The sequence below is a fragment of the Coenobita brevimanus genome, chromosome 88 (assembly GCF_032717465.1).
Source record: "Coenobita brevimanus isolate Jiangsu-jjx chromosome 88, ASM3271746v2, whole genome shotgun sequence".
NCBI lineage: Eukaryota > Metazoa > Arthropoda > Malacostraca > Decapoda > Coenobitidae > Coenobita > Coenobita brevimanus.
Window position 1 is genome coordinate 5,882,675 of NC_137041.1, and position 24,933 is coordinate 5,907,607.

Below are 24,933 nucleotides of genomic sequence, written 5' to 3' on the forward strand. Positions count from 1 at the left end.
TTTGGGTAACTAACGGCATATATATATTTTTTTTACACTTACATCGAGGTTTAAGGCCTTGAGTAAATGAAAATGGAAATATAAAATGATAGTGCAGTAGGTTACGGTATGGCTTAGCCCCGTGAGTATGATAGCGTGTTTGTTTATTTTTGCCATTTCCAGACGTATTATTCAACGGACAGCTGAATAAAGTAGCTGGCAGTAGCATGAATAAACTAAAAATGACGTTCTTGGGCTGAAAGGGTTAAGCTCATCAGTAAACGAAGATGTAAGTACAAAATGTTGATGTAATAGGTTTTAGCTGCGTTGAGAACGGAAAGTGTACGATTACAGTCCTTTCAGAATTGTGAAGATTCTGTAAGCTTTCGAGAGGTTGAACATTTAGGGACAACAGATTTTATTTTTACACCTTTACGATTGTTTACAGGCTGAGTGTACTTGTCTGGCCGTAGGAAGAGTAAAATAAAATAAGTTGGAGTCAGAGAGTTTATTATTATTTTTTTTTAAGCACTTCACATCCCTTGCCTTCCCTGACGGAAAACTAAATCGTTTGATGATCAACAAGGATATGGCAAAAAAAATGTCCTAGTATTGATCAGTACCTTCGGAATGACGCAAGCTTGATCCACATTTTTCCCGGCGACTGATCACTCTACCCCCTTCCCCCCTTCACGCCGAGCAATTTACCTTCCTTCTTCCTTCACCCCGAACAGTTTACCCTCCTTCCTCCACTTCCTCCCCTCACCCCGGACACTGTGTCCTCCCTCTCCCCTCACCCTTAACACTGTACTCTCCCTCCTCTCTACCTTACTCTCTTGTAACTTGGGCATATAATCATGGTAAACAGATCAAAATTACGAACATAACTAATGGTGTGTATCATCATCATCATCAGCAGCAGCAGCATCGTCATCAGCAGCATCAGCAGCATTGTCATCATCGTCGTTATTCAAACTTTAATTTCCACAAAAAGGCATACTCTTTCCGCGTTAACTTAGCCCAGATTTTCACCATTATGCATCGTTTTTCACGGTACCTCAGTCTTACACAAGAACAATAAATACTACGGCTCTGCATCCTCACCACAGCACTTCTTCGTGACCAGCGTCATATCCTAGTGTTAATGTATTGCCAGAAGTCAGAATTCAAGATGGAGAGACAGCAGTTTTAGGCCAAGTGAAAAGAGTAGAATAATTATGAGAAATATTGTAGGGTTCCGGTCTACTTCCTCTCGGTTCCATATTCTCGTCGGCTAAGGAAGCTCCGTAACACCTTTTTCTTAGCAATTTATTTTGTTTATAACACCTTAGGCGCCGCCACACCAAGGCCGGAACCAGACTTATTCTGAGGCGCATTGTCCGATGATGTACGTTAGGAGTAATGTTGGAATAAGAACACCTGGTTTCAGTGGGTCACATTCTTACCCTAATGCTTCTCACTGCTACCTGCGTCATGTCTAACAGTGAGAAATGGATTGACCAGAACGTGACCAAATGAAATGAAGTGTTCATAATCCAGCTGTAACTCCGACCTTAACGATCGGACAGTTTGCGTCAGAATATATTCATTTCCGACATTGGTGTGGGGGCGCCCTTACTGTCCCATTCTGTGCTACATTAACCCTTTCAATATCGCCATACTCTGCATTAATAACATACAAAAGGACGTTAACCACCTCTATCCAAAAATAAATCGCCAAGGAAGAGGTGTTAGCGAGCTTTCTTAACCTACGAGAATACAAGCCTTAGAGCCTGACAACATAAATATCTCCCCTCTTGACGTTGAATAATATTGGCAAGGATTTCAAAAACTCACATAATGCAGCTGGTGTCACAGAGAGTTGTGCAACATGGAGATTGTGTGCTTAATATAAAGTCACTGTATCAAAATTATAAGACTGAATTAACCTCCAGGTGAATTAAGGTATCGTTCTGCACCTAAAGTGTAAACAAAGTGTAGATTGTATTAACGTAATGTATGTTTTGTTGTCTATATTTTTTGGCTATATCCTCTCATGTAAGTGGTATTTTTATGAAGGAGAGCAGCATATCAGAAGATTAGATAGGTGAGGAGCAGGGTGGATTTAAAAGGACAATGGGTTCCATAAAGGAATCAGATAAAAGGCAACACACACACACACACACACACACACACACACACACACACACACACACACACACACACACACACACACACACACACACACACACGCACGCACGCACGCACGCACGCACACACACACACACACACACACACACACACACACACACACACACACACACACACACACACACACACACACACACACACACACACACACACACACACACACACACACACACACGGGAAATCAGATATGTGCAATGATAACGTTAGCCTTGAAATGCTTTATTTGGCAGAGGATTAGCAACTGCATGATACTTTCGTTGAATTGGAGAAGGCTTATGATTAGGTGAATCAGGAAGTTTGTGAAAGGCATTGTGTATATTTTGGTGTATGCAGTGAAGTTTTTTTTATGAAGGTCGTAGTGCGTATGTGAAGACTGGAGAAGTGTGTTGTTAATTGTAGGCCAATTAAAGTGGAATCCCGGAATATGTTCTTATGACAGGAATGTTTTAGGTGACCATGATTTATATATAGGTATGTTTTATGTATAGATAGATGGATAGACAGGTAGGTAGATAGTGATTCCAGTACCTGACCAGGGTGTGGGAAATAGGTTCGTGTCTGTCTATCTATATCTATCTGTTTATTGATGTACATAATACGAGTACATCTGTATATTGTGGAATTGCTGACTGGATAAAGATGAATATTGTACAGTGTGACGGTATAGTCGTGTTGAAAGTGATCACAAATAAAATGCCAAGAAAAGTGTTTACCATCGATACTGAAGATAGTGGTGGAAGAGGGAGAGCTTACGTATGTGTGGTAGTTATGGAAGAAGAGACCAGAACAGTACATAGTTAAGACAGAAAGAAGAGGAAGAGGCGTAACAAATGAGAGACAGTTATATATTGTGTAATGGAAGAGGAGTGGCTATGAGTTAGAGTATATACCGTATTATACTGTTTATTTACTTGTGAAATGGAAAAGGTAGAGAAATGACACTTGAAACCGTAGTTAGGAAAGCAGGAAAAGAAAGAGAAAGGGGAGTGTCACTGTCAGTGAGAATAGGAAAAGGAGGAGGGAGTGACAGTAAACTTTATATATACAGTAGAGGAGTGACAGTATAATTATACAGTTGAGAGAGAAGGAGGAGGAAGAGGAGTGACAGTAGACTTTATATACAGAGGAGTGACAGTATAATATATCGAGGAGTGACAGTACTATATATATAGTTGAGAGAAAGGGAAGAGGAGTAACAGTATGTATAGTTGAGAGAGAAGGAAGAGGAGGAGGAGTAACAATAGAAGAGAAAGGGGATTGACAGTCGACCCTATATAGTTAGAAAGGAGGAAGGGGAAGAGGAGTGAGAGTAGACAGTATATTGTTAAAAAAGAAAAAAAGAAAGAAGAGTAAGAGGAGTGACAGTGGACCCTGCATAATTAAGAGAGGAGGAAGAGGAGTGGCTGAGTAAGCGAGGTACCGTAGTGAGGGCACAGATAGCCTGGAGGCGGCTCTGTCACGGCCAGTCCTTATCGGGGGGTTCCCAGAACGGTGCAAAACATCGCACATGGTGATGACTACTGTTCATACATGGAGTAGGCTGATATCCGTAAGGCCGCATGAGGAACACGAATGCGCTCGAGAATGTGTGTGTGTGTGTGTGTGTGTGTGTTTCCTTAGATATCAGCATATAAACGGATCGTGCATTTTTAGACAAATATAGGATGGGAAAGGGGGCGTTACTGAAAGAAATCAGTGGGTTAGGAATAAAGAGAAATAATGGCGTGAAGGCAACACAACATGAAATAGCCATAATTCTAAACCTTCCACAATAAAACTTTAATCAGCCCCATAGCAGTGAACCTGGATTAACCTCTTCAGTACGATAGGCCCTTCCAGAGCTTAGTAATATCGTCTAGCGGCAGCAAGGAGAAAATGGATTTATTATTATATAGTGGAGGTGGTAATGGAGGCTGGTTTTAATCATTTTTCATAGAGACGGCCTTTTTGAGCGTATTATAACCGTCTGAGGGTACCAAGGCCTGTATTCTCATCGGTTAAGAGAGTTCCTTAATACTTTTTCCTAAGCGACTTATTTCGCTTATAACACCATACTGACTTGTTCTGTGGTATATAAATCCTTCTAACATTGCCGTACTCTGCGTAGACAATGTACAGGAGGATGTTTACCAGCCATATCCAGAAATTAATTGCTAAGGACAGTTAAGTAGCTAACCATCTTACTGGAGGGAAAATAGGAGGCATAATCGCACAGTGAGGTGTTTTAATATTCGAGCAATTTATAAGTCAGTGGCGTAGATCCTGGGGGGATGTAGCTGCACCTGGGTCAAAAAGGGACATCATGCGTAATCATCCTCCCCCCTCTCCCAACAGTTCCAATAATCTAGAAAAAAAAAGAAAGTAAAAACTACTGTTACCCTCAGAATATTGACTGCATTGAATATGCAGTTATTAATAAAAAAAAATTGAAGCAAAAGAAAATAAATATGATCTCAGAAAATGTAACGAACCAAACCAGAAACTTAATTGTAAATACGAGCTCCGGTGTAATGATGCAGTGATGCAAGATTTACTTATAAGTAATAAATTGTGCTACTTTTCCTGTCCACATGCTACCTAACGTGACATCTGGGCACATGCAGTTTATATACAAACAGCTTCATCAGTTTTCTTCCCTCTGCGGTGACCGTATTTTTCTCTACATCTGGGTACTCTTTAGTCGCAGCAGTCAGCCACCCTTCCCCCCGGTAATCAGAATAAATCTACGCCGGTGATGTGGGGTACAAAGAAGCTGTAACAGTGTGGGATAACACTTGAGCTTCTTCGTTAGGAGAATAATATGGAAAAAAGTAAAATCTCCGGTTTATACCTGCACCCAAAGAACGTCATTTTACAGTATACCACTGCATGGGACGGACCTGTAAGGGTCATTGCTTGCCTGCGGTTGATGGGTCTGCTTATGAAACTGACTAGGGTTACTCAACAACATCAGCAACCATCACTAAACTGTTATAGTCAGCTTGGAAGTCTGCGAGTGGGAAAAGTTAGCTATAGGCTTATCTAATCCCTTCACTGTTAGGTACCCCCAAATAAACAGAATTGTATGGTGGTAAGAAAATATTATACTCCAGTCATAAAAGTAATTCTCGGGTTGACGAGGTGAAAATACAGAAAACCATGTGTGAAAGTCATGGAAAAGAGATAGCTACTGGAGACAGCAAAGAAAATTGAGTGACAGTCTTGAATTGGAGTGGTGAGAGAGTGCCAGTGGACCAGGTAGACATGCAGCAGGTCAGAGGGAAGGAAGGTTGGAAGAGATATTTTGTACCACCAGTTGGCTGACACGGGTAATGATGATGATGATGATGATCATGATGTGGAAGAAGGGGGGGGGGGTAACGGAGGTACGAGGAGTAGAAGGAGGAACAGGAGCAGCAGAAGCAGAAGAAAAGAAGAGGAGAAGGAGGATGTATATAACGGAGATGGAAGGATGAGGAAGATAGGAATAATGATGATGATGGAAGCAAGGTAAAGGTAGGATTGGGTAAGGGTAGATTTGGAATGCATACGTGTTGGTGGTGGTGGTGGTGATGAGAATGTGTGATGGTGGTGAGGGCAATGACAGAGAGAGAGGAGGGGGGAGAGAGAAGCCGGCAGACGTGGGAGGACGAAAGAGAAGAAAATGGTTGTTAGAGAATTGGTGAACACGTGAGGATGCTAGGAGGAATTCATTGAGAGAGAGAGAGAGTCATGAAATTCGATAGAGTAAGACACCCTAAAAGAATTGCAGAAAAAGTAAATGAGCAGGACGTGAATTGAGAAAAATAGAGATTGAGCGAGTCAGTGACCTTAAAAGGAAGTGTAGAAAGTAAGGGAATGAAAGTTAGAGGAAGTGTTTTGTGGCGAAATGATTGCTGAGGAGAGAGCGAGAGAGAAGGGGGGGGGGAGAATTGAGTCTGAAGGGCAGTGTAGTAGAGGAAATAGAAAAAGGAAATTAAGCCACTTCCACCTGTTCTGAATATTGACTCGCATTCTCGTCAGTTATGGAAACTCCGCAACACCTTTTCCTAAGCAATTTATTCTGCTTATTATACTTTACCATCTTCTGTGCCTCTTAAATCATTCTAATATGGCCATAACCTGCATAAGCTAAGGTACAAAATTATGTCAGCTAGCAGGATCCAAAAATAAATCGCTAAAGAGGAGGTGTTAGGGCGCCTCCCGAGAATACGATTTGTTGTGTTGCTAAGTGACGCACGAGTTGCAATGATGAAACTAATGAGTCTTTGTTTATTGCCAGACGTCCTCTCTCTCTCTCTCTCTCTCTCTCTCTCTCTCTCTCTCTCTCTCTCTCTCTCGTATTTGTATATTTATCTTCCTATCCATCTGTCTTTATTTACCCATCCACTTATCTGTCTATCTCTCTCGGTCTGCCTATTTCTTTTTATCCATTATCAATCTATCTATCTATATATCTATCTATCAGTCTTACTCCATGTATATCTATCTATCTCAGTCTTTGCCAGTATCAATCCACCATATGGCGTAGCAAATATCTTTCTCCTAAACTCACTATTTTATTTTATTTTTTTTTTCGTAAAGCCGACAGATGGCAAGAGCTTACGAGCAGAATTAATTGTCATCCATGTTCGAAGGAAGATGATCAGGCATAATTATTTTTAGGTGTATTCCTTTATTGTTATTTTTTAGTTATTGCTTTGGAGATGGATGTGTTTGTGTGTGATTAGGGGTTTGTGTTATTATTGTGCTTTTGTTTGTGGTAGTGATGGTGGTGGTTTGGGAATAATAGAGGGATGATGGTTGTTGTGGTAGGGGTGATGATAGATGGTGGTAGTTGTGGTAGGTGTGATAATAGAGGGATGGTGGTTGTTGTGGTAGGGGTGATGATAGATGGTGGTAGTTGTGGTATGGGTGATAATAGAGGGATGGTGGTAGTTGTGGTAGCGGTGATGATAGAGGGATGGTGGTAGTTGTGATGACTGTGGTAGGCTAGTGGCTGTTATGGTAGTTTTATTTCTGCTGACCAGGCTACTGATACCCCCCCCCCCTCTCTCTCTCTCTCTCTCTCTCTCTCTCTCTCTCATACTTTGATGTACTGTACTTTTCATATTAATTTTGTTTTTACGTATTCCTTGAGGCACAGTACACGTCTTGGTACTAATGTGCATAATTGTTGATGTACGTATTTCTGGTGTACAGGTGGAGCTGCACGTACACCTGGATGGAGCAATACGGCCTGAGACCATCTGGGAGGTGATGAGGTAATGTACATAATGTTTTGTACTTTCACAGGTTTTGATATTTTCATTCTTCCTGAGATTGTGTTATGGAGAACAGGGAGGAGTTGATTTTTCAGTGGTACTGTGCTATCTTTATCACGCAAAACACTCGAGGCACGCACGCACACGAACACACACACACATACATACATACATACTCTACATACGTACAGGCATATTCATATACTGTACACAAAGCTTAGTTGTGACAGCAAGATTTTCGAAAGGTATTTTTGGCTTAGAGTGGTTCAGTATTCTGGACTTGTGGTGATTTTTCATTTTTTATTCACAATTCTGATAAAGGAAAAAACAAAACTGGCTGTGCATTTCACTGTAGAACACAAGGGAAAGAATGCTGAATTTATGTGTTGCATGACCCAAGGAATCGTGTGTATCCCAAATGAATAACTATGCTTCTATATGAATGGAGTTAGTTGCAGGCCTTTGTTCAGCAGTACACTTGTATTGATGATGATGATGATGATAAGGAGGAGGAGAGTGATAGACATGATGATGATGAGGAGGGGGAGGAAGAAGAAGAAGAAGAGGAGGAGGAGAAGGAGGAGGAGATGGAGAAGGATAGAGAAGATGATGGTGATAAAGAGGAGAAGGAAAAAAGAGAGATGATTATGATGATAAAAAGGAGGGGGAGGAGAAGGATAGAGATGATGATGATGATTAGGAGGAGGAGAATAGAGATGATCATAAGGATTAGGAGAAGGATAGAGATGATAATGGTAAGGAGGAGAAGGAGGATAGAGATGATGATGATGATGTGAATAGAGATATTTTTTTGTATATGCAACATGAAATTATACCGTAGTTAGTCAGTTAGCAGGCGTTCCAGACTGAGGAGAGGAAATGTACAAGTCCAGGGTCGTATTATTAGTGGCTTTGGAGGTTTCTTAACGTCTCATCCTCAGGTATTTATTCTGCACTTTACACCTCAGTGTTCTCTTATGTCATTGATGCAAACTAGGTCAATATTAAAGCGATATGAATAACAAAATGTTATGTTAAGGTATAATCTACAAAATAAATCGCTAAGGAAGAGGTGCTATGAAGCCTTTAAAGCCACCATGCCACTCGTAGTCCTTAACACGTTCAGCCCGATGATGTATTTTTCTACCTCAGTGTTTTTTAGTGCCCGAGGATTTTATTCAACATAAGAACTTTTAATAATGCAGGGGTTAGTAAAGGACATCTAACGCCTTTATTTTCAGTGTCTCTCCATAGCTAAATAAATTCGTCCTATGTAGCAGTAATGTAATATAAAATATGTCGTTGGAGTGATGTGGTTAACAGTGGACGATGAGTTTGTGTTGGGTGTGAAAGGGTGTGGAGCTCAGTCTGCCGCTTTCCCTCCAGCCAGTGCAGGTGGTGGAGGGTGGGCAGGAAGTGTGACTCAAGTGAATATTATTAACACAGGCTTCTACGACTCGACCCTCAGTTGAATAAGACAGTCAGGCGTTTGCTGGAATAGAATACTAGATTATCCCGATCATACTTTGTGTGTGTGTGTGTGTGTGTGTGTGTGTGTGTGGAGAGAGAGAGAGAGAGAGAGAGCAGGGTCTTCCCGTGTCTTTGGTTCTCCCTGTAAAAAGCAAATCTTACGTTTCAAAGGAGAATCGATCGTAAATAATGTTAGGGAATCCACCCCAAGGTTAACAGGGCTGTTCCAAAACATTCTACCTGCTTAGCCTTGAAAGGTGGCAGTAAGTGGTGGCTCCAGGCAAGGTGACATCATAGCTCGTTAGGTAGAAAGGACCCTATGTCGAGGTGAGGAAAAGTGCTTGGATATAGGAAGAATACGACAGAAATATGTAGCCTAGCTGAAGGGATATATATATATATATATATATATATATATATATATATATATATATATATATATATATATATATATGCACACACACACACACACACACACACACACACACACACACACACACACACACACACACACACGGTATATATTTAAACGTCGAAATTGTTTGCATCGGGAACGTACCGGTACGAAAATAATTGTCGTATCTGTATGTATTTTTTTTTTAATCGAAACGAATTGCTTAGGTAAAATGAAAATAATCCTCGTATCTCTAACTTTTTATCATTGAAACTGCATCGTGTAGCATACAAAATAAAACTCTTATCTATCTTATCTGTTAATATCGAAACGAGTTGCATCAGTAAAATACAAAATAAGTCTCTTTTCTATATGCATTTTAATATCGAAACTGTTTGCATAGGGAAGCATTTTTTTAACACTGAAACTGACTCAACAACATACAGAATAATTCCTTTAATATCCATTTTTTACGTCGAAACGGTTCCATACAAGATAATATTAAAGATTTGACTCTGGCGACATTTTTTTTTTTTTTTTTTAATATTCTAATCTTGCTATCTTGAGACGATAATATGTATCTTGGAAGAGACTTTTTGAAGTAGATAAAGCCTTGATTGACTCCTTCACATTAGGCCGCTCACCCGAACTTAGTAAAATATCTGGTAATAGCAATAATAAAATGCAAATAAGTCACAGTATTCAGGAGGTTAAGGGACGCCGTGGCACCGTTTCCTTGGCGATTTAAGTTGTATATTACGTATTAATAATCTCTCGCATGTTATATATATCCATTTAATATCGAAACACATCTTCAGCAGTAACATACAAAAGGATATTAACCACGCCAGTCAGATAAGGCCTTTTTGTAGTTTTATTTTTTTGCTGGCTTATATGTACTTGGTTTAGGGTTGTTAATTGGAGGGACTTTTTTGCCTTGACTAACACCTTCTAGCTGAGTAAAATCTGTTTGTAGCAAGAATGAAATGAAAAGGACAATCTGAGCAAACAAGTTAGTAATAGTAGTAGTATAGTAGCAGTATAGTTATAGTAGTTAAAGTAATAGTAGTAGTAGTACAGTATTTATTATTATTATTAGTAGTGGTTATTATTATTATTAGTAGTAGTAGTTAGAAGTTCGTACAGTAGTAGTAGTAGTAGTACTAGTTGCAGGCTTAGGTTCATTTGAAGTGTGAACCCAGTGGAATGCAGCCTTAAATTTCACCTCTCCTGTAGCCTACTATTCATTTTGTTTAGAGGGATAGTGATGGAACTGAGAGTCGTTTATACAACCAGGCAGGGAAGCCGTCCGGTCACATCATTGCCACCACATGGAGGCTTTCCTTCAGCAACAGCGAAGAGGTTAAAGGTATTAGACAAATAAATCGCAAAGGATGAGGTGCCACGAAGTCTCCGAAACCAACGAAAATGCGATTCAAAGTCTTAAGCGGGAAATTGTCACCTTCAGTCCCCACAGTCCGATAACATTTATTTTGTGTGATATGACGATTTTGTTCAGCGTAGAGAGATTTTTAGAGCTGGAAGGGAGGGGGGGGGGATTTTAGAGCTTTCAGTATCCCTTAAGCTGAATTAAAATCATCTGGAAATATGAAGAATAAACTAGAAAGTACGTCATCAGAGTGAAAGGTTAATTCCTTCAGCCCGAGGACGTCTTTTTTTTCACTTTTGTTGTCTTGATGATGATATTCAATTTAGTTGATGCTTTTCGAACTGGAGGGGGCTATATATTGCTTTCACTAGCTTCTTTATTATTATTATTATTATTATTATTTTAGCTACGAGAGTTCTCCCCGAAGTTGCTGAAGAGACACCTTCATTTGGTGGCACTGATATAACCGAGCAGATCCTACCTCCCCATCCCCCGGAAGGAGGATGGTGGAGTGCAGAAGGGTAGATTAAGCTTGCGATCCACTGGGTTCACGTTTTACATGAACCTGGGGCCACAACTACATCCCCCAAGCTGAGTGTTTGTGTGACAGAATAAATCTTTCCGTAAACTAACAGTGTGGCATTAGTTATGTGCCTTTAACCTCATTTTTCTCTTAAATCCCTACACTTTAAATACCTTAGGGCAGACTTTCGAACTGGAGGGGTTAGATGTAGCTTTCATTAACTGCATCACTACCACGGTGCTCTCCTAAGCTGAATGTCGTGGTTTGGAAGCAGCAAGAACAAACCACAAAAAGACATCATGCTGTTAAAGGGGTTAGCAGCTGCATGTGAGTTTAACTGAGTGATAATCGAAGTAACATGGCGGGGGGAATGAGGCAGGAGGGAGGAAAGAGTTTGGGGACAGGAAGAGGGAGTAGGGAGGGATGGAGACGTGGAGAGCGAGGAAGAGGGTGGGAAGGAGACAGTGGGGGGGGGTAGGGGGAGGAGGGAAGGCTTGAGGGGGAATAGTGGGAAAGAGTGACGGGGAAGAGAGAAAAGGTAGTGACAGGATCTTGGAAGAAAAAGGGAGAGCTTGAAGGTAGGGTTTAGGAAGGGCTGGGGGGAACGAGGAAAAGTTGGAAGGATTTTGTGTTTATGGCGTATTCTCATGCCCATCCTTTCGGCTAATGTTTCAGACGAAATACACACACACACACACACACACACACACACACACACACACACATAATTATAGTGTATATATATATATATATATATATATATATATATATATATATATATACACACCGGTATATATGTATATATATTCAGGAACTGGACTATATTATGGAAAGACTAGTGTCTATCTCGCTATCTAGACTAAGAAGTTGAATTGTCGTTATGCTTGGCCTCAAAATGTTGATTAAGAAACCAGTGCCTTTAGGCAGCTCATCTACCCACCATGCATATGAAAACCAGTATGAGATGGAATCCATACTAAGTAACTTCTGACAGCCTCTACTGGGAAGTTGTCCTTGGCGTCAGATAAACGTATTTGACAAGTGTAATCCAAGAAGAAGAGCAAATAAAGAAGTCAGAATGAGAATCAGAATCAGAGTAGTTGCGACGGTGCGAGACAAGGAGTTAAGAACATACAGGGAAGGCAGAATGAGTATCAGAATAAAGTCATTTGTGCGACGCGTATTACCTCTCAATTTTGGAGTATAAGAAGCCCATGTACGATGCGGGCGATTACCTCAGTACCACACAAATGAAACACATCCAGTTAATCAGTCCAATAGTCTGATCCAGTCATGGGGGCACCTCTCTGTGTAGGGATTAGAAACTACAGTCATTAAAGTCTTCAGTACTGTTGGGATTAGCAGTCCATTATAATCCAATGCCTTTAGTTAACAGTATATAGTCTAAACATCTATTGTCCTTCCTTAGCTTTAAACAAAATTGGTCAAAGGAAAAGAGATCTTGGACTGAAGGGGTTAACTCCACTGACATGATTGTTTTACCTGTGCAGAAAATGTTAAGTACAATCCCTTTAATTCTTTGACATACGCATATATTATTTTCCATTTTCTTGCTACCTCCAGACGATCAAATATAACTTTTAGGGAGAAATTTATAAGGTTATTGAAGGGATCTATGCTATATTGAACCCGCCTAGTTCGAAAAAACTCTCCAAACTAAAAAAAAAAAAAAAAAAAAAAAGTACGTATAGGAAGAGTAAAATTGAAAATGGGGCATCGTATTCAAGGGGTCAGCTGGGTGTTAGAAACCGTGGTGGGAAGATACCCAGATATGATTCTCACGATTCTTATTACATCTGCGTTTTTCTAGCCATGCAACCACTCCCTCTGATTTCCTAATGTTTCTGGAAGGACAGCAGTTAATTTGAGATAATATGATACTGACTACGTTTTGGCAGAGAGAGAGTTGCCAAGTAGTAAGTTAAAGATCTGATACTGACCAAATAATTTTAGCTGAGAGAGAGAGGGAGAGGGGGGGGGGTAGGGTTTGCTAAGTAGTAAGTTTGGATCTGATACATACAGTATTGACCAAATCATTTTAGTTGAGAGAGAGAGAGAGGAATGCATGAAGAAAATTGGATGAAAGACAGGAGCCGGAGAAAGTGGGGATTGGGAAAGAAGGAGGGGGCAATGAGGGAAGGAAAGAAAAACAAAAACAGGAGTGGAGGGAGAAGGAGGTGGAAGGCTGGAAGAAAGTAAGAAGGTAGAGAGAGAGAGAGAGAGGATCATGAGGGAAATTACGAGAAAAGCGTTATAGAAGGAAGAGAGGTGTTCGTTTTTTTTTTTATAGTGTATCTGTTGCCTGTCTATCTTTCTGTCTACCTTTCTGTTCGTCAGTCTGTCTGTCTGTATCAAGCCTTATTTTTATCTGTCTTTTTCTAACTATATATCTATATCCATATCTGTATATATAAAATTAGAGAGAGAGAGAGAGAGAGCTGGAGAGAGCCAACTAAGCCCCCCAAAATGTCACTTCACACGTCATTACCATCATTGTTGCCAGTGGGTCTCCTTCACAGTTACATAGAGTAGCTGGCAACACAGACCTTGTGATTCGTACAAGTTGTTCACCTTAATATTAACACTTGTTCTCGAATTACGTAAGTTAAAAAAAATAAGTGATTAAGAACAGATTACTGAAGATTGTGGAGCAAAACACACACACACACACACACACACACACACACACACACACACACACACACACACACACACACACACACACACACACACACACACACACACACACACACACACACACACACACACACACACACACACACACACACACACACACACACACACACACACACACACACACACACACACACACACACACACACACACACACACACACACACACACACACACACACACACACACACACACACACACACACACACACACACACACACACACACACACACACACACACACACACACACACACACACACACACACACACACACACACACACACACACACACACACACACACACACACACACACACACACACACACACACAGAGTAGCTGCCTTTATACATCTCATATGAAAACAGACACACCACTCTCTTAGCTTGGTGGACACTATACTCTTTTCACCATAACCTGTCCCAAATTTTCATCCTTCTGCGTCACATTTCACGTAGCTCAATGCTGGCTCCACGTCCTTTCCATAGCACTTTTTCGTGACTAGCATTATATTCTAGTGTTAATCTATTACTACAACTCAGCATTCAAGATGGAGAGATGGAAATTTTAGGCCAAGTTAAAATCAGGACTACACTGCATCCTTGGTGTCTTGTTTGCTGAGTGGGTGTGGGTTGGAAGGTACTGTGGGTGAATTATGTGGATCAGGCTATTTTTCCACATTTCACGTTGGTTAGGGGAAGCAGCCGTAGTGAAAGTAAAGTAACTCATTAGGCTATTTGTTCTTGTTTAGTGTTTACTTTTGTATGTATATTTAACTATTTTGTTGGTAGGATTTCTTCAGTAATAATAATAATAATGATAATAACAGTTGAAGTAGTAGCAGCAGTGGAAGTAGTAGTAGTATTAATAGTAGTAATAATATAAATCAAATAAAACTTATGGTGTTAGCCTGGTCAAAAATTATAGGTGTACCAGTAGCAGAGAATGGATTACACGAGAGACCATTTCAATCAACAGTTTTTCGTAGTTGAACAAAATCAGATGGCCACCCCTTACGGGATTATGGCGTCTGGCAATAGATAGATAGATAGAATGATGATGATAATAAAAATAATAATAATAATAATAATAATAATTATGATGATGATAATGACTAATAATAATAATAATAATAATAACATCAACAAATAGATAAATAGTAAATCTGTTCTTGCCCACGAAACTTGATTGTGACATGAGCCTCCCTAGAAATCTAAGAAACACGCAGAAAAGAAAAAAGTAAATATGTATAGCCTACAGTATTTAAAAAATTCCCTTGACATACAACACGTAAGCAGGTGTGAGAAGGTCAAGCACTTGTGGAAGTATCTGACAACGCATTTGTGTGTGTGTGTGTGTGTGTGTGTGTGTGTGTGTGTGTGTGTGTGTGTGTGTGTGTGTGTGATCATATTTCTTTTCCTCCTTTGCATTTTTTTTTCTCTCACATTTTTAGCGTCTTCTTTTTGTCTTTATTTTATTTTTTTTCTCTTGATGAAGGTGATGCTGCTGCTGATGATGATGATGATGGTAATGATTGTTTCTATTAAATAAATCAAAATGGGGTTCAGTTGTTCCCATTTACACAGTTTCAGAATGATAGAGTAATACAGGATGATGGTGATAGGTATATTAATCTTATTTCGTGTGATCTGTGACTCTCATTCGTTTACTTTGGTAAGGTCGGATGAAAGAGGGTGATGATGATGATGATAGGTTTGATTATCTAACCCCGTGTAGCATGTGTGACTGTTACACTCTGGTAGGCTTGCGTGAACGAGGGTGATGATGACGGTGATGATCGTGTGATGATGGGTATATGATGATGATGAGTATATGATGATAATGATTGACGATGATGATGATGGGGAGGATGACGGTGAGATGATGATGATGATGATAGGAATAACTCATATCATGCACTAGTTCACGGTAGGAGAAAATGGCTATCAGATGTGTGTAATGCAAGCAGGTTTATATTGGCATCATCACTGTGGCCTGACCATGAAGTGTCGTGTGAGGCAAGAAGCGCTGACCAACAAAGGAACTAAGCGGACGTCAGCAGGGCACCTCACACCCTTATCGTCCCTCACTCACACAGGAACAACGTCAGCAAAAATGTACACAGACTGGAATAACAAACGTAGCTGTGTATAATAATGGAACTAGAACGTCAGCAGGACACCTTACAGCCTTATCATCGCTCACGTACACAGGCACAACGTCAGCACAAACGTACACTACAAAAATGTACACAGACTGCAATAACAAAGGTAGATGTGTATAGAGTCGGTATGTGCTGAGGTAAGATAAGGAAAAAATCATTGTCTTCATCATCATCATCATCATCATCATCATCATCATCATCATCATCATCATCATCATCATCACCACCACCACCACCACCACCACCACCACCACCACCACCACCACCACCACCACCACCACTATAAGCCATTATCCTTTCTCATTATCATCATCATCATAACCTCCACGACCACTGCCACCACCACTACTTCAACCCATTATCCTTTTTTGTCATCATCATCATCATTATCACTGCCACAACTTTAACCCATTATCCTTTTCCATCATCATCATCATCATCATCATCATCCGCGTTCACACAGGATGAGTGGATGTTAGCAGCAAGGCTTTTTAATACCCTTTATTGCGTTAATCTGTAGAGTTAGGAAGCATCATTTACAGTCTACCCTTGGAGATACGAGATTGTTTGCTGCACAGGTTTTTAGCGATGGGGTTTACATTCCTAAGCCAGCACAAATAGGGAGTGTTCCAGCCTTCCAGCTATCACATTTCGCGTTCTCTGTGACACGATTGGAATACGCGTGGTACTACATTTAGTCAATTTCTCCCTTAGCTCCAAGGAAAATTTTACATTATCTAACGTATCTTAACCTACCCTACCCTACCGTACCCTATACCTTACCCCAGCCCAACCCAACCCAACCTAACGATCTAACCTCGTCTAACCTAACCTATCCTATTCAATCTTATATTATCTTGACTCGGTTTAACCTAATGTGCCTAAGCCTTAGTGATGAAATGAGTAAGAATATATTGTGAACAAGTACGTGTCTAAATCACGTCGAAAAAGAATGAAACAAATACTCGTACACTAGCACTAAACACTAGTGATAAATGTAACCAACTACTGCTCAGCTACAGTGAGTCCAGTACTTAATATTTTGCTGCCAAAGTTGTTGTGGGGGATGGAAGAAAATATGATCATGTGACTCCCATGCTTAAAGAATTATACTGGGTTGAAGTAGAGGAGGAATGCACTTTTATGATATATATGACTGTCCATAGCATCATACCGACCAGACTGTGTACTACGGTATTGCATCCCTTTGTTAGCAGGAGACATGAAGTAAATTCCTTATTATTTATCACCTTTTTTTTTTCTCTCTCTCTCTCTCGAATGTAGATGCATGGGCCGTATGTACAGTATGTCATCATATCGTATTATATGAGGATGCCATAAAGGGATGGAGTGATTTATATGAGAGAGGGGTGTGTGAGTTGGGGCGAGGGCAACATAGTGGGAGGGGACAGGGTGTCATGGAGGCGATTTGTTTGTGGCCATTAAGGCGTCCGGGTATACATAGGTAGATAGATGGATTTATTATATCACACCGTATTTGCAAACAGACTAAAACGGTGTAAACTGATGTAAAACTTTCTAGTTCTGACACTGAAACCTCTTTTGAGATCACACCCTGCAGGACACTCCCGGCTGGGCATTAACGCTGAGTCAGGACCAACACACTGATTACCACTACCCTCTCTATTCACACCTCCACACCTCTCCTACCTCTAGCATCCTCACCTACCTTCATCCTACCCCATCGTCGTTCTCCATTTCTTCTTCCTTTCTTGCATTCTTTCTCCCTTCGGTCTTTCCTCCTCCTCCTCCTCCTCTTCCTCCTCCTCTTCCTCCTCCTCCTCCTCTTCCTCCTCCTCCTCCTCCTCTTCCTCCTCCTCTTCCTCCTCCTCCTCCTCCTCCTCGTCTTCCTCTTCCTCCTTTACCTTAATCACGTAACCCCTTAACCCTCCCCCAGGACTAACAATGATTACGAGTACCACTTCCCACTCCCTTGCACTCCCCATTCTCCCCCTCCCCCCTACCTCTTGCTCTCCTTTCCTCCTCCTCCTCCTCCTCCTCCTTCTGTCTCCACCCTATTCCCTTCTCCCCTCTGCCCTGTTCACGTCATTGCTTAACCCTTTCCCAGGACTAACAATGAGTACAGCTGCTTCGTCTTGCAATGCTCATTCTTTCGTCCCCCCCCCCTCCTCTGTCTCTCTCTCTCTCTCTCTCTCTCTCTCTCTCTCTCTCTCTCTCTCTCTCTCTCTCTCTCTCTCTCTCACGCTGTTCACATATTCCCTTAACCCTTTGCTAGGACTACCTCACTCCCCCCTTCCCTACCTAATCCCTCCTTCCCCCTTCCCTACCTAGTCCCTCTTCCCCCCTTCCCCACCTCATCCCTCTTCCTCCCTCCCCCCTCCTCCACCTCCTTCCTCCTCCCCTATCTCCTCCCCCTCCCCCATCTCGTCCTTTCCTGGCCACCCCGTCCGTCCCATTCTCTCCCTTACCCTATCCACGTAACCCCCACACTACCAGACCTCTCCTGAGCTTAATATCATCTGACCGTAGCAAGTAAGCAAATGAATGAGGTAGAAAAAGATAAAGGAAAACAAAAATAACAAAAGCTGGCGTTACTTTAGAATATTAAGTCTTGAGAAACCCCATCTTTTTGTAATTCATTCGCCACTACATGTCCACCTGAGCTGAATAATTTCGTTTGACGGTAACAAGAACACACACACACACACACACACACACACACACACACACACACACACACACACACACACACACACACACACACACACACAACACACACACACACACACACACACACACACACACACGGGGTGTATGGAGATAATTCGTAACTCCTTCACCATATCCTCTAAGCTGCATTGTATCATCTTACCTCGCAGAAAATTCAACACAACGATAGGGTTAGATTGTTCCTGATTCCTTAACTACAAAAGCCTTCTGTCATACTGATTAAAGTCAATACAGGAATTTGGGGTGCCAGAAAAGAAGGCTGTGTAAGTAGTATGTCGTTTATGTTGTAACTTATGAACTGGAGACACGAATGAGGAGAAAACGTCTGGTAGGCTGAAATGTGCAGTATATGAGGAGGCCACGAGGGTCACGACTTAGTAGAATAGATAGGATATGATTAACATGAGTGAGTGTGTTGCAACCGAGAGATAGAAAGTAAGTGGCTGGCGACAAGATGATAAGGTGAAATTGGAAGGTTGCTGCGTGAACTGTCTTTGGCTGAAGTTTTTGTTGCTGCTGCTGCTGTTGAGGATAGAAGTGATGATGATGATGATGATAATTGTGACGATGATAAGGGTGGTAATGATGATGATGATACTTGTGACGATGATGAGGATGACCATAGTGATGATGAGGGTGATGATGAGTTGGTGTTACATCAACGTATCAGGTACGTTAGGTGCAACAAATAAATATGCGTAGTGACAAAGGTCGTCTGGTCCACCCCCTCCATCATTCGCGACCAGTACCTTACCTGACCACCACCCAGGAGCATCTAACCTTTGCACGCGCGTGAGGAGGGATGCAGGGATGGAGGTTAGTCAGTGGGTGCGGATAGCGAGGGATGAAGGTCAGTGGGTGCGGATGGTGAGGGATGGAGGTTAGTCAGTGGGTGCGGATGGCAAGGGATGGACATTGGTCAGCGGGTGCGGATAGAGAAGGATGGATGACAGTCCTTGGGTGCGGATATAGCTGTTTGGAAGGGGGAGGGGATGTGTGAGACTCATTGGAGGCATCATCCAAATTTCGTACATCATACTCACCTGTACTCTGTTTCTCACCTGTTTTACGTTCCCTCAGAAACCTCTTCCTTTCCCACTGTACTCGTGATAAAATACACACACACACACACACACACACACACACACACACACACACACACAATGGTTCAAGAATATTCACTTTGGTTCGGTTGTAAAGTGTAGTTGAGTGAAGAACAAAGTATAAACACACTCATATACACGACGTTGGCTCAGGAGGATTATAGTTCCGTTGCTTAATACCTGGCAGTTGTACAAGCGTGGAACAAAGTGTAAAAAAAGCATACTGTCATCTTTAGGCTCAGGAATATTCACACTGGTTTAGTAGTAAAGTATTTGGTGAAGAACAACATATATACGCATTATACAATCTAGGCTCCAGAAAGGTCATGATAGCTGCGTGAAAGAAGATAAAAATGTAAACAATCTTAAGATAAATATGTAAATAATCTTACGTACTGTTAAGGCTAAGAAAGTTTATGAATAGGGCCCTTGTTATCATTATTTGGTATCTTATCTCGTGATGTCACCTTTGAACGATGCATGCAATACAGATCTGCTGATAACTGTGCTGTCTTTAGATAAAACAAATTGACCTTATCAATACCGAACCACATAACACAGTATTTACCAGTTGCATGATTAGAGAGAGAGAGAGAGAGAGAGAGAGAGAGAGAGAGAGAGAGAGAGTCCACCCTAACTTGACATAGTTATCATCTTTTCACCCTGGTTTCTGAGTACCTGTAACATGAGATTAATACTTCACTGTGGTACTAATCACGAAGTGCTGTAGAAAGGATGTAGAGCCGTATTAATGTCATAGCCTGCCACTGAACTACGAGAAACAGGAGCCAAAAGGACGAAATTTCCCGCCAGGTGAAGACGAATGAACTTTTTTTTTTTTTTCAACACTGGGCGTCGTTCTTGAAATTGGCAAAAATCCAGGTCATAGTAGATTCAGTAAGTCAGTCAGATATTGCCGTCATTTTTTATCCAGTTATCTATCAGTAAACTCATTGACCATTTTCTCTGCTTCAGTTTTGCCCTATATCATGCCCTTGAGCTTTCACTACGATGGCGCGTTACAGTAGTTTATTGGTCGTTTATTCTTGCCACCAGCAGTCGATTTTATTTTTACTTAGATCACTCGTTCTGAAGATAACAAAGGCTGTATTGACGTCCATCAGTTCGAAAAGTCTTCTGAATTTCGTAACATCCTCTGAAGAATTAAGAATATACGAAAAGAATGTCATCCCTCGTTTTGAAAGGGCTGGCAGTTATGTCTGATATTACCGCTAAGGAAAAAAATAATAATCAACTAAATATACAAAATGCTTCCAGTATATATTTTGAACGAAGAGATTTAAGTATATGTGAAAGCAGTTTAGTTTAAATAAGTGTGATCTTAGAAAGGAATATACTGTATACAATAGCCGTACGAAAGATGGAAAGTGAATTTTAACACAACTCCGACGGTTATGATGTCTGCCATTGTTTAACTGTGTCATTATTATATGCATTATTTATTTATTTATTTATTTTCTTAGTTATTTATTATTTTACCATGCCATTGCCAGAAAATTGGGTTAAAGTGAAGGAAGATCTCTCGTAGTAAATGGATTAAGTGTTACTACGACCAAAATATCATCTGCCTTGGTTGAAGCAGCTCGGTCTTGGCAGACAATCACAGGGCATGGTGTAACTTTGTGCCTTGTGAATTAACACTTGTGCACCCACTAACTCACACAGAAAAGAACCACTGATGATGATGATGATGATGATGGTGATGATTATTACAGAAAAGGACCACTGATGGTGTTGATGATGACTGGTGGTGGTGGTTTTATTATTATTATTATTATTATTATTATTATATATAATAATAATATTAATATGGTGGATGGGGGCGCCCATCATCCATTCGCTCATTGTAGGGATGCTGTGATCTCTACACTGAGTGACAAGCCACATGGTTTTCCTTACCCAGGAAACCATTTACTACGCTAGATGGTAACAATATAATCGGGGTTTTTGGCCGGGTAAAGTGTCCCCCAGATTCCCCTATCTAAAATCACTTAGTCATGGCAGTTGTTTCAGGGAGCCTCGGAGGGTCCAATACCTGCCCAGGGCCACAACCAAATGGGCAAATTCGCATGGCCATGTGGAATGTGAGAGGTGTGAATGAGGAGAGCAAGAGGGTGGAAGTAGTGAATGTGTTGAAGAGTGCAGGATATGCCATGATGGCACTGTGTGAAACGAAGATGGAAGGGTGGAGGAGTGGAAGCGTGTGAAATGTGCAAGGTAGGGCATGAATGGGCAAGGAAGATGCAAGGAAGGAGTTGCTTTGTTGATGAATGAGGTGTGGCGGATTGGAATGAGAGATTACCAATGTGTCAGCCCGAGGTGTATGTATATCAAGTTCAAGTTTGAAAAGATGAAAGTGGCGGTGATTGTAGCGTATAAAAATAATGATAATAATAATAAAATAATAATAAGAATAATAGTAATAGTAGTAGTCGTTGTAGTAATGATAATTTGGAGGAGGAGGAGAAGAAGTAGAAAAGGAAGGAGGAGGAGAAAGAGAGGAAGGAGGAGGAGAAGGAGGAGCAAGAAAAAATGAAAGTGTTAGATAGAAGGAGAACTAGGCCCCGAGCAAGGTGGAGGGACAAGTGGGTGAGTACCGTACGTGTAATGAGAGTGTACGCTGGTCTTGTGGCGGGAAGAAAAAGTGAGGTAGACCAAGAGCAAAATGGAGGGTATCATGAGGGAGGGTGGCAGGGTGTGGTGGGCAGAGGGGTTATTACTGAGTAGGGACAGAAATGCCTGGACGGCCTTCGCTCGAGGTTCTGTCAGTGCAGGATTGTTGCTGAGTAGGGGCAGATTCCTATGTATCCTTTTCGTCGAGCTCCTTTATACGGGATCCTTAATGAACAGGGATGGATATGTCTGGATGTCCTTCGGTCGAGGTTCTGTCTGTATGCGGGATCGTTACTGAATAGGGACAAAAAGGTCTGGATGTCCTTTGGTTGAGGTCCTTTTTGCGTGATCTTTACTGAATAGGGACAGAATTATCTCCATTAACCTGTCTCAATTTTGTTCCCATAAACACCCTAGTACTCAAAAACTAGCTTCGTATTTACAGTGACAGTCTCACGTAAAACCTCTTCATTAAAACCTTATACGTATCATATTTAAGAAATAATACGTCTTGTTATATCAATTAGTATGATTTAATTTACTTTATAAATCTTAATCTCTAATTTAAGACTTACTAGCTAGTATTAATGTGCCAGATAAAACCAAAATAAGCAGTAGAAAAGTACTAAATGTGGGAGTTGCAGGACCTTCTGGTTAATGCACTTGGTGTGGAAGGGTGATTTTTTGTGGTGTGGTGTGGTATGGGTGGATCATTTTGCGTGGTGTGGTGTGGTATGGGTGGGTCATTTTGTGTGGTGTAGTGTGGGAGGGTGATTTTGTGTGGTGTGGTGTGGGAGGGTGATTTTGTGTGGTGTGTGGGTGGGTGATTTTGTGTGATGTGATGTAAGAGGGTGGTCTGGTGTGTTGAGTGGTGTGGTGTGAGGGTTATATGTGTGTTCAGTAGTGTGGTGGTGTGTTGAGTGACGTGCAGCCATGCTGAAGTCGCTAAAGTCTTCTGGAGTGAAAAACATGGCTTCTGAAAATTGGTATTACGGGACGGACACACCACCCCGAGAGATGCATGCTCGTCTAGAAACAATCCCACATGAAATCTACCAACATTAAAACCCAGCTTATGTAAAACCTCTCTTAAAAAACAAACAGCATTATCTTCCTCATTAAAACCCACTTTAACACATACCATTGTTAATACTGTACTTCTCATTTATAATCCATCCAGTTCAAGGAAAGACTAAACACCTGAAGACTTCTTATGTTAGTCTTTCAAAATCTGTCTGACTTTTTAGGAACTTGATAATTTCACTTCAGTCGCTTCCTAAAACAGTATAGTCACCGTCGTGGGTAATACAGCGGTTTTCCTTTCCTTTCCTTCAGTTTTTTTAAGGTGGAGATTTCAGTCGATGTTTTACTTGTGACTTGCAGAGAGCTGTATGTGTTGGTTGGGATTGTACCGCTAGAATTAGAGTGGGTTTAAGCATTTTGCACACACACACACACACACACACACACACACACAGGAGGTAGAGTACGTGCTTTTGAGAGAGAGAGAGAGAGAGAGAGAGATCACGACTTCCCTGGTAGAGTACATGCTTGGAAGAACTGGCCACTTCACTGTTAACGGCAGTCCATGGTCACTAGGCTGATCGACCACCAGACGTAAGAGATCCTGCAGTTAAGCTAAGTCTTTACCCGGCCTGAGAGAGGAGAGAGAGAGAGAGAGAGAGGGGGGGGGGAGGGAGGGAGAGAGAGAGAGAGTCCGAATATTCCTCATTGTAAGTAATATTGGCTATAGGATGTCTTGTGTCCAGTGCTATACTCGTTTTACATTAACTTGGCCTAGAATTGCCACCTCTCCACCTTGAATGCTGAGCTGTAGCAAAGGATTCACTCTAGAAAGTGGTGCCAGTCATGAAGAAGTGCTGTGGAAAACTGTTGAGCTTGCCTTCTTCTGTCACAGCTACATAAAATTATATGCAGAAAGACGAAAATCAGGGCCAAGTTAAGGCAAAACAGCTCTATTTTTGTGTGACTTTTTTATATTATTGTAAAGGCCTTTTATATATATATATATATATATATATATATATATATATATATATATATATTTATTTATTTATTTATTGTAAAGGCCTTTTATATATATATATATATATATATATATATATATATTTATTGTAAAGGCCTTTTATATATATATATATATATATATATATATATATATATATATATATATATATATATATATAGGGGAGAATTTTGGTAGTGAAAGAATTAAAGTAGTGTATATATGACCCCGCCAGTATGAAAGTAGCTAATGTCTTAAGTTGAATTAGAGGTGGATATAGCAATTTTTGAAGAATACTCGTAAAGAAGCGCAAGAATAGAATGACAAATAATATGGATAATATCAGGTGGAGATAGCAAGATGGAAGGAATAGATAAGAAATTTCAAGAAC

The 24,933-nt window shown here is 40.9% G+C and overlaps 1 protein-coding gene across 2 annotated transcripts in view; it reads left to right on the forward strand.

The window, feature by feature from the left end:
- LOC145411192 (adenosine deaminase-like) overlaps nucleotides 1–24,933 on the forward strand; it is a 71,607-nt gene that overhangs the window by 26,072 nt on the left and 20,602 nt on the right. For both annotated transcript variants that reach the window (XM_080281251.1, XM_080281252.1), the window contains exon 2: nucleotides 7,351–7,412. In XM_080281251.1, coding sequence (XP_080137377.1) covers nucleotides 7,351–7,412 — 62 coding nt within the window. The remainder of the gene's footprint in view (nucleotides 1–7,350; nucleotides 7,413–24,933) is intronic.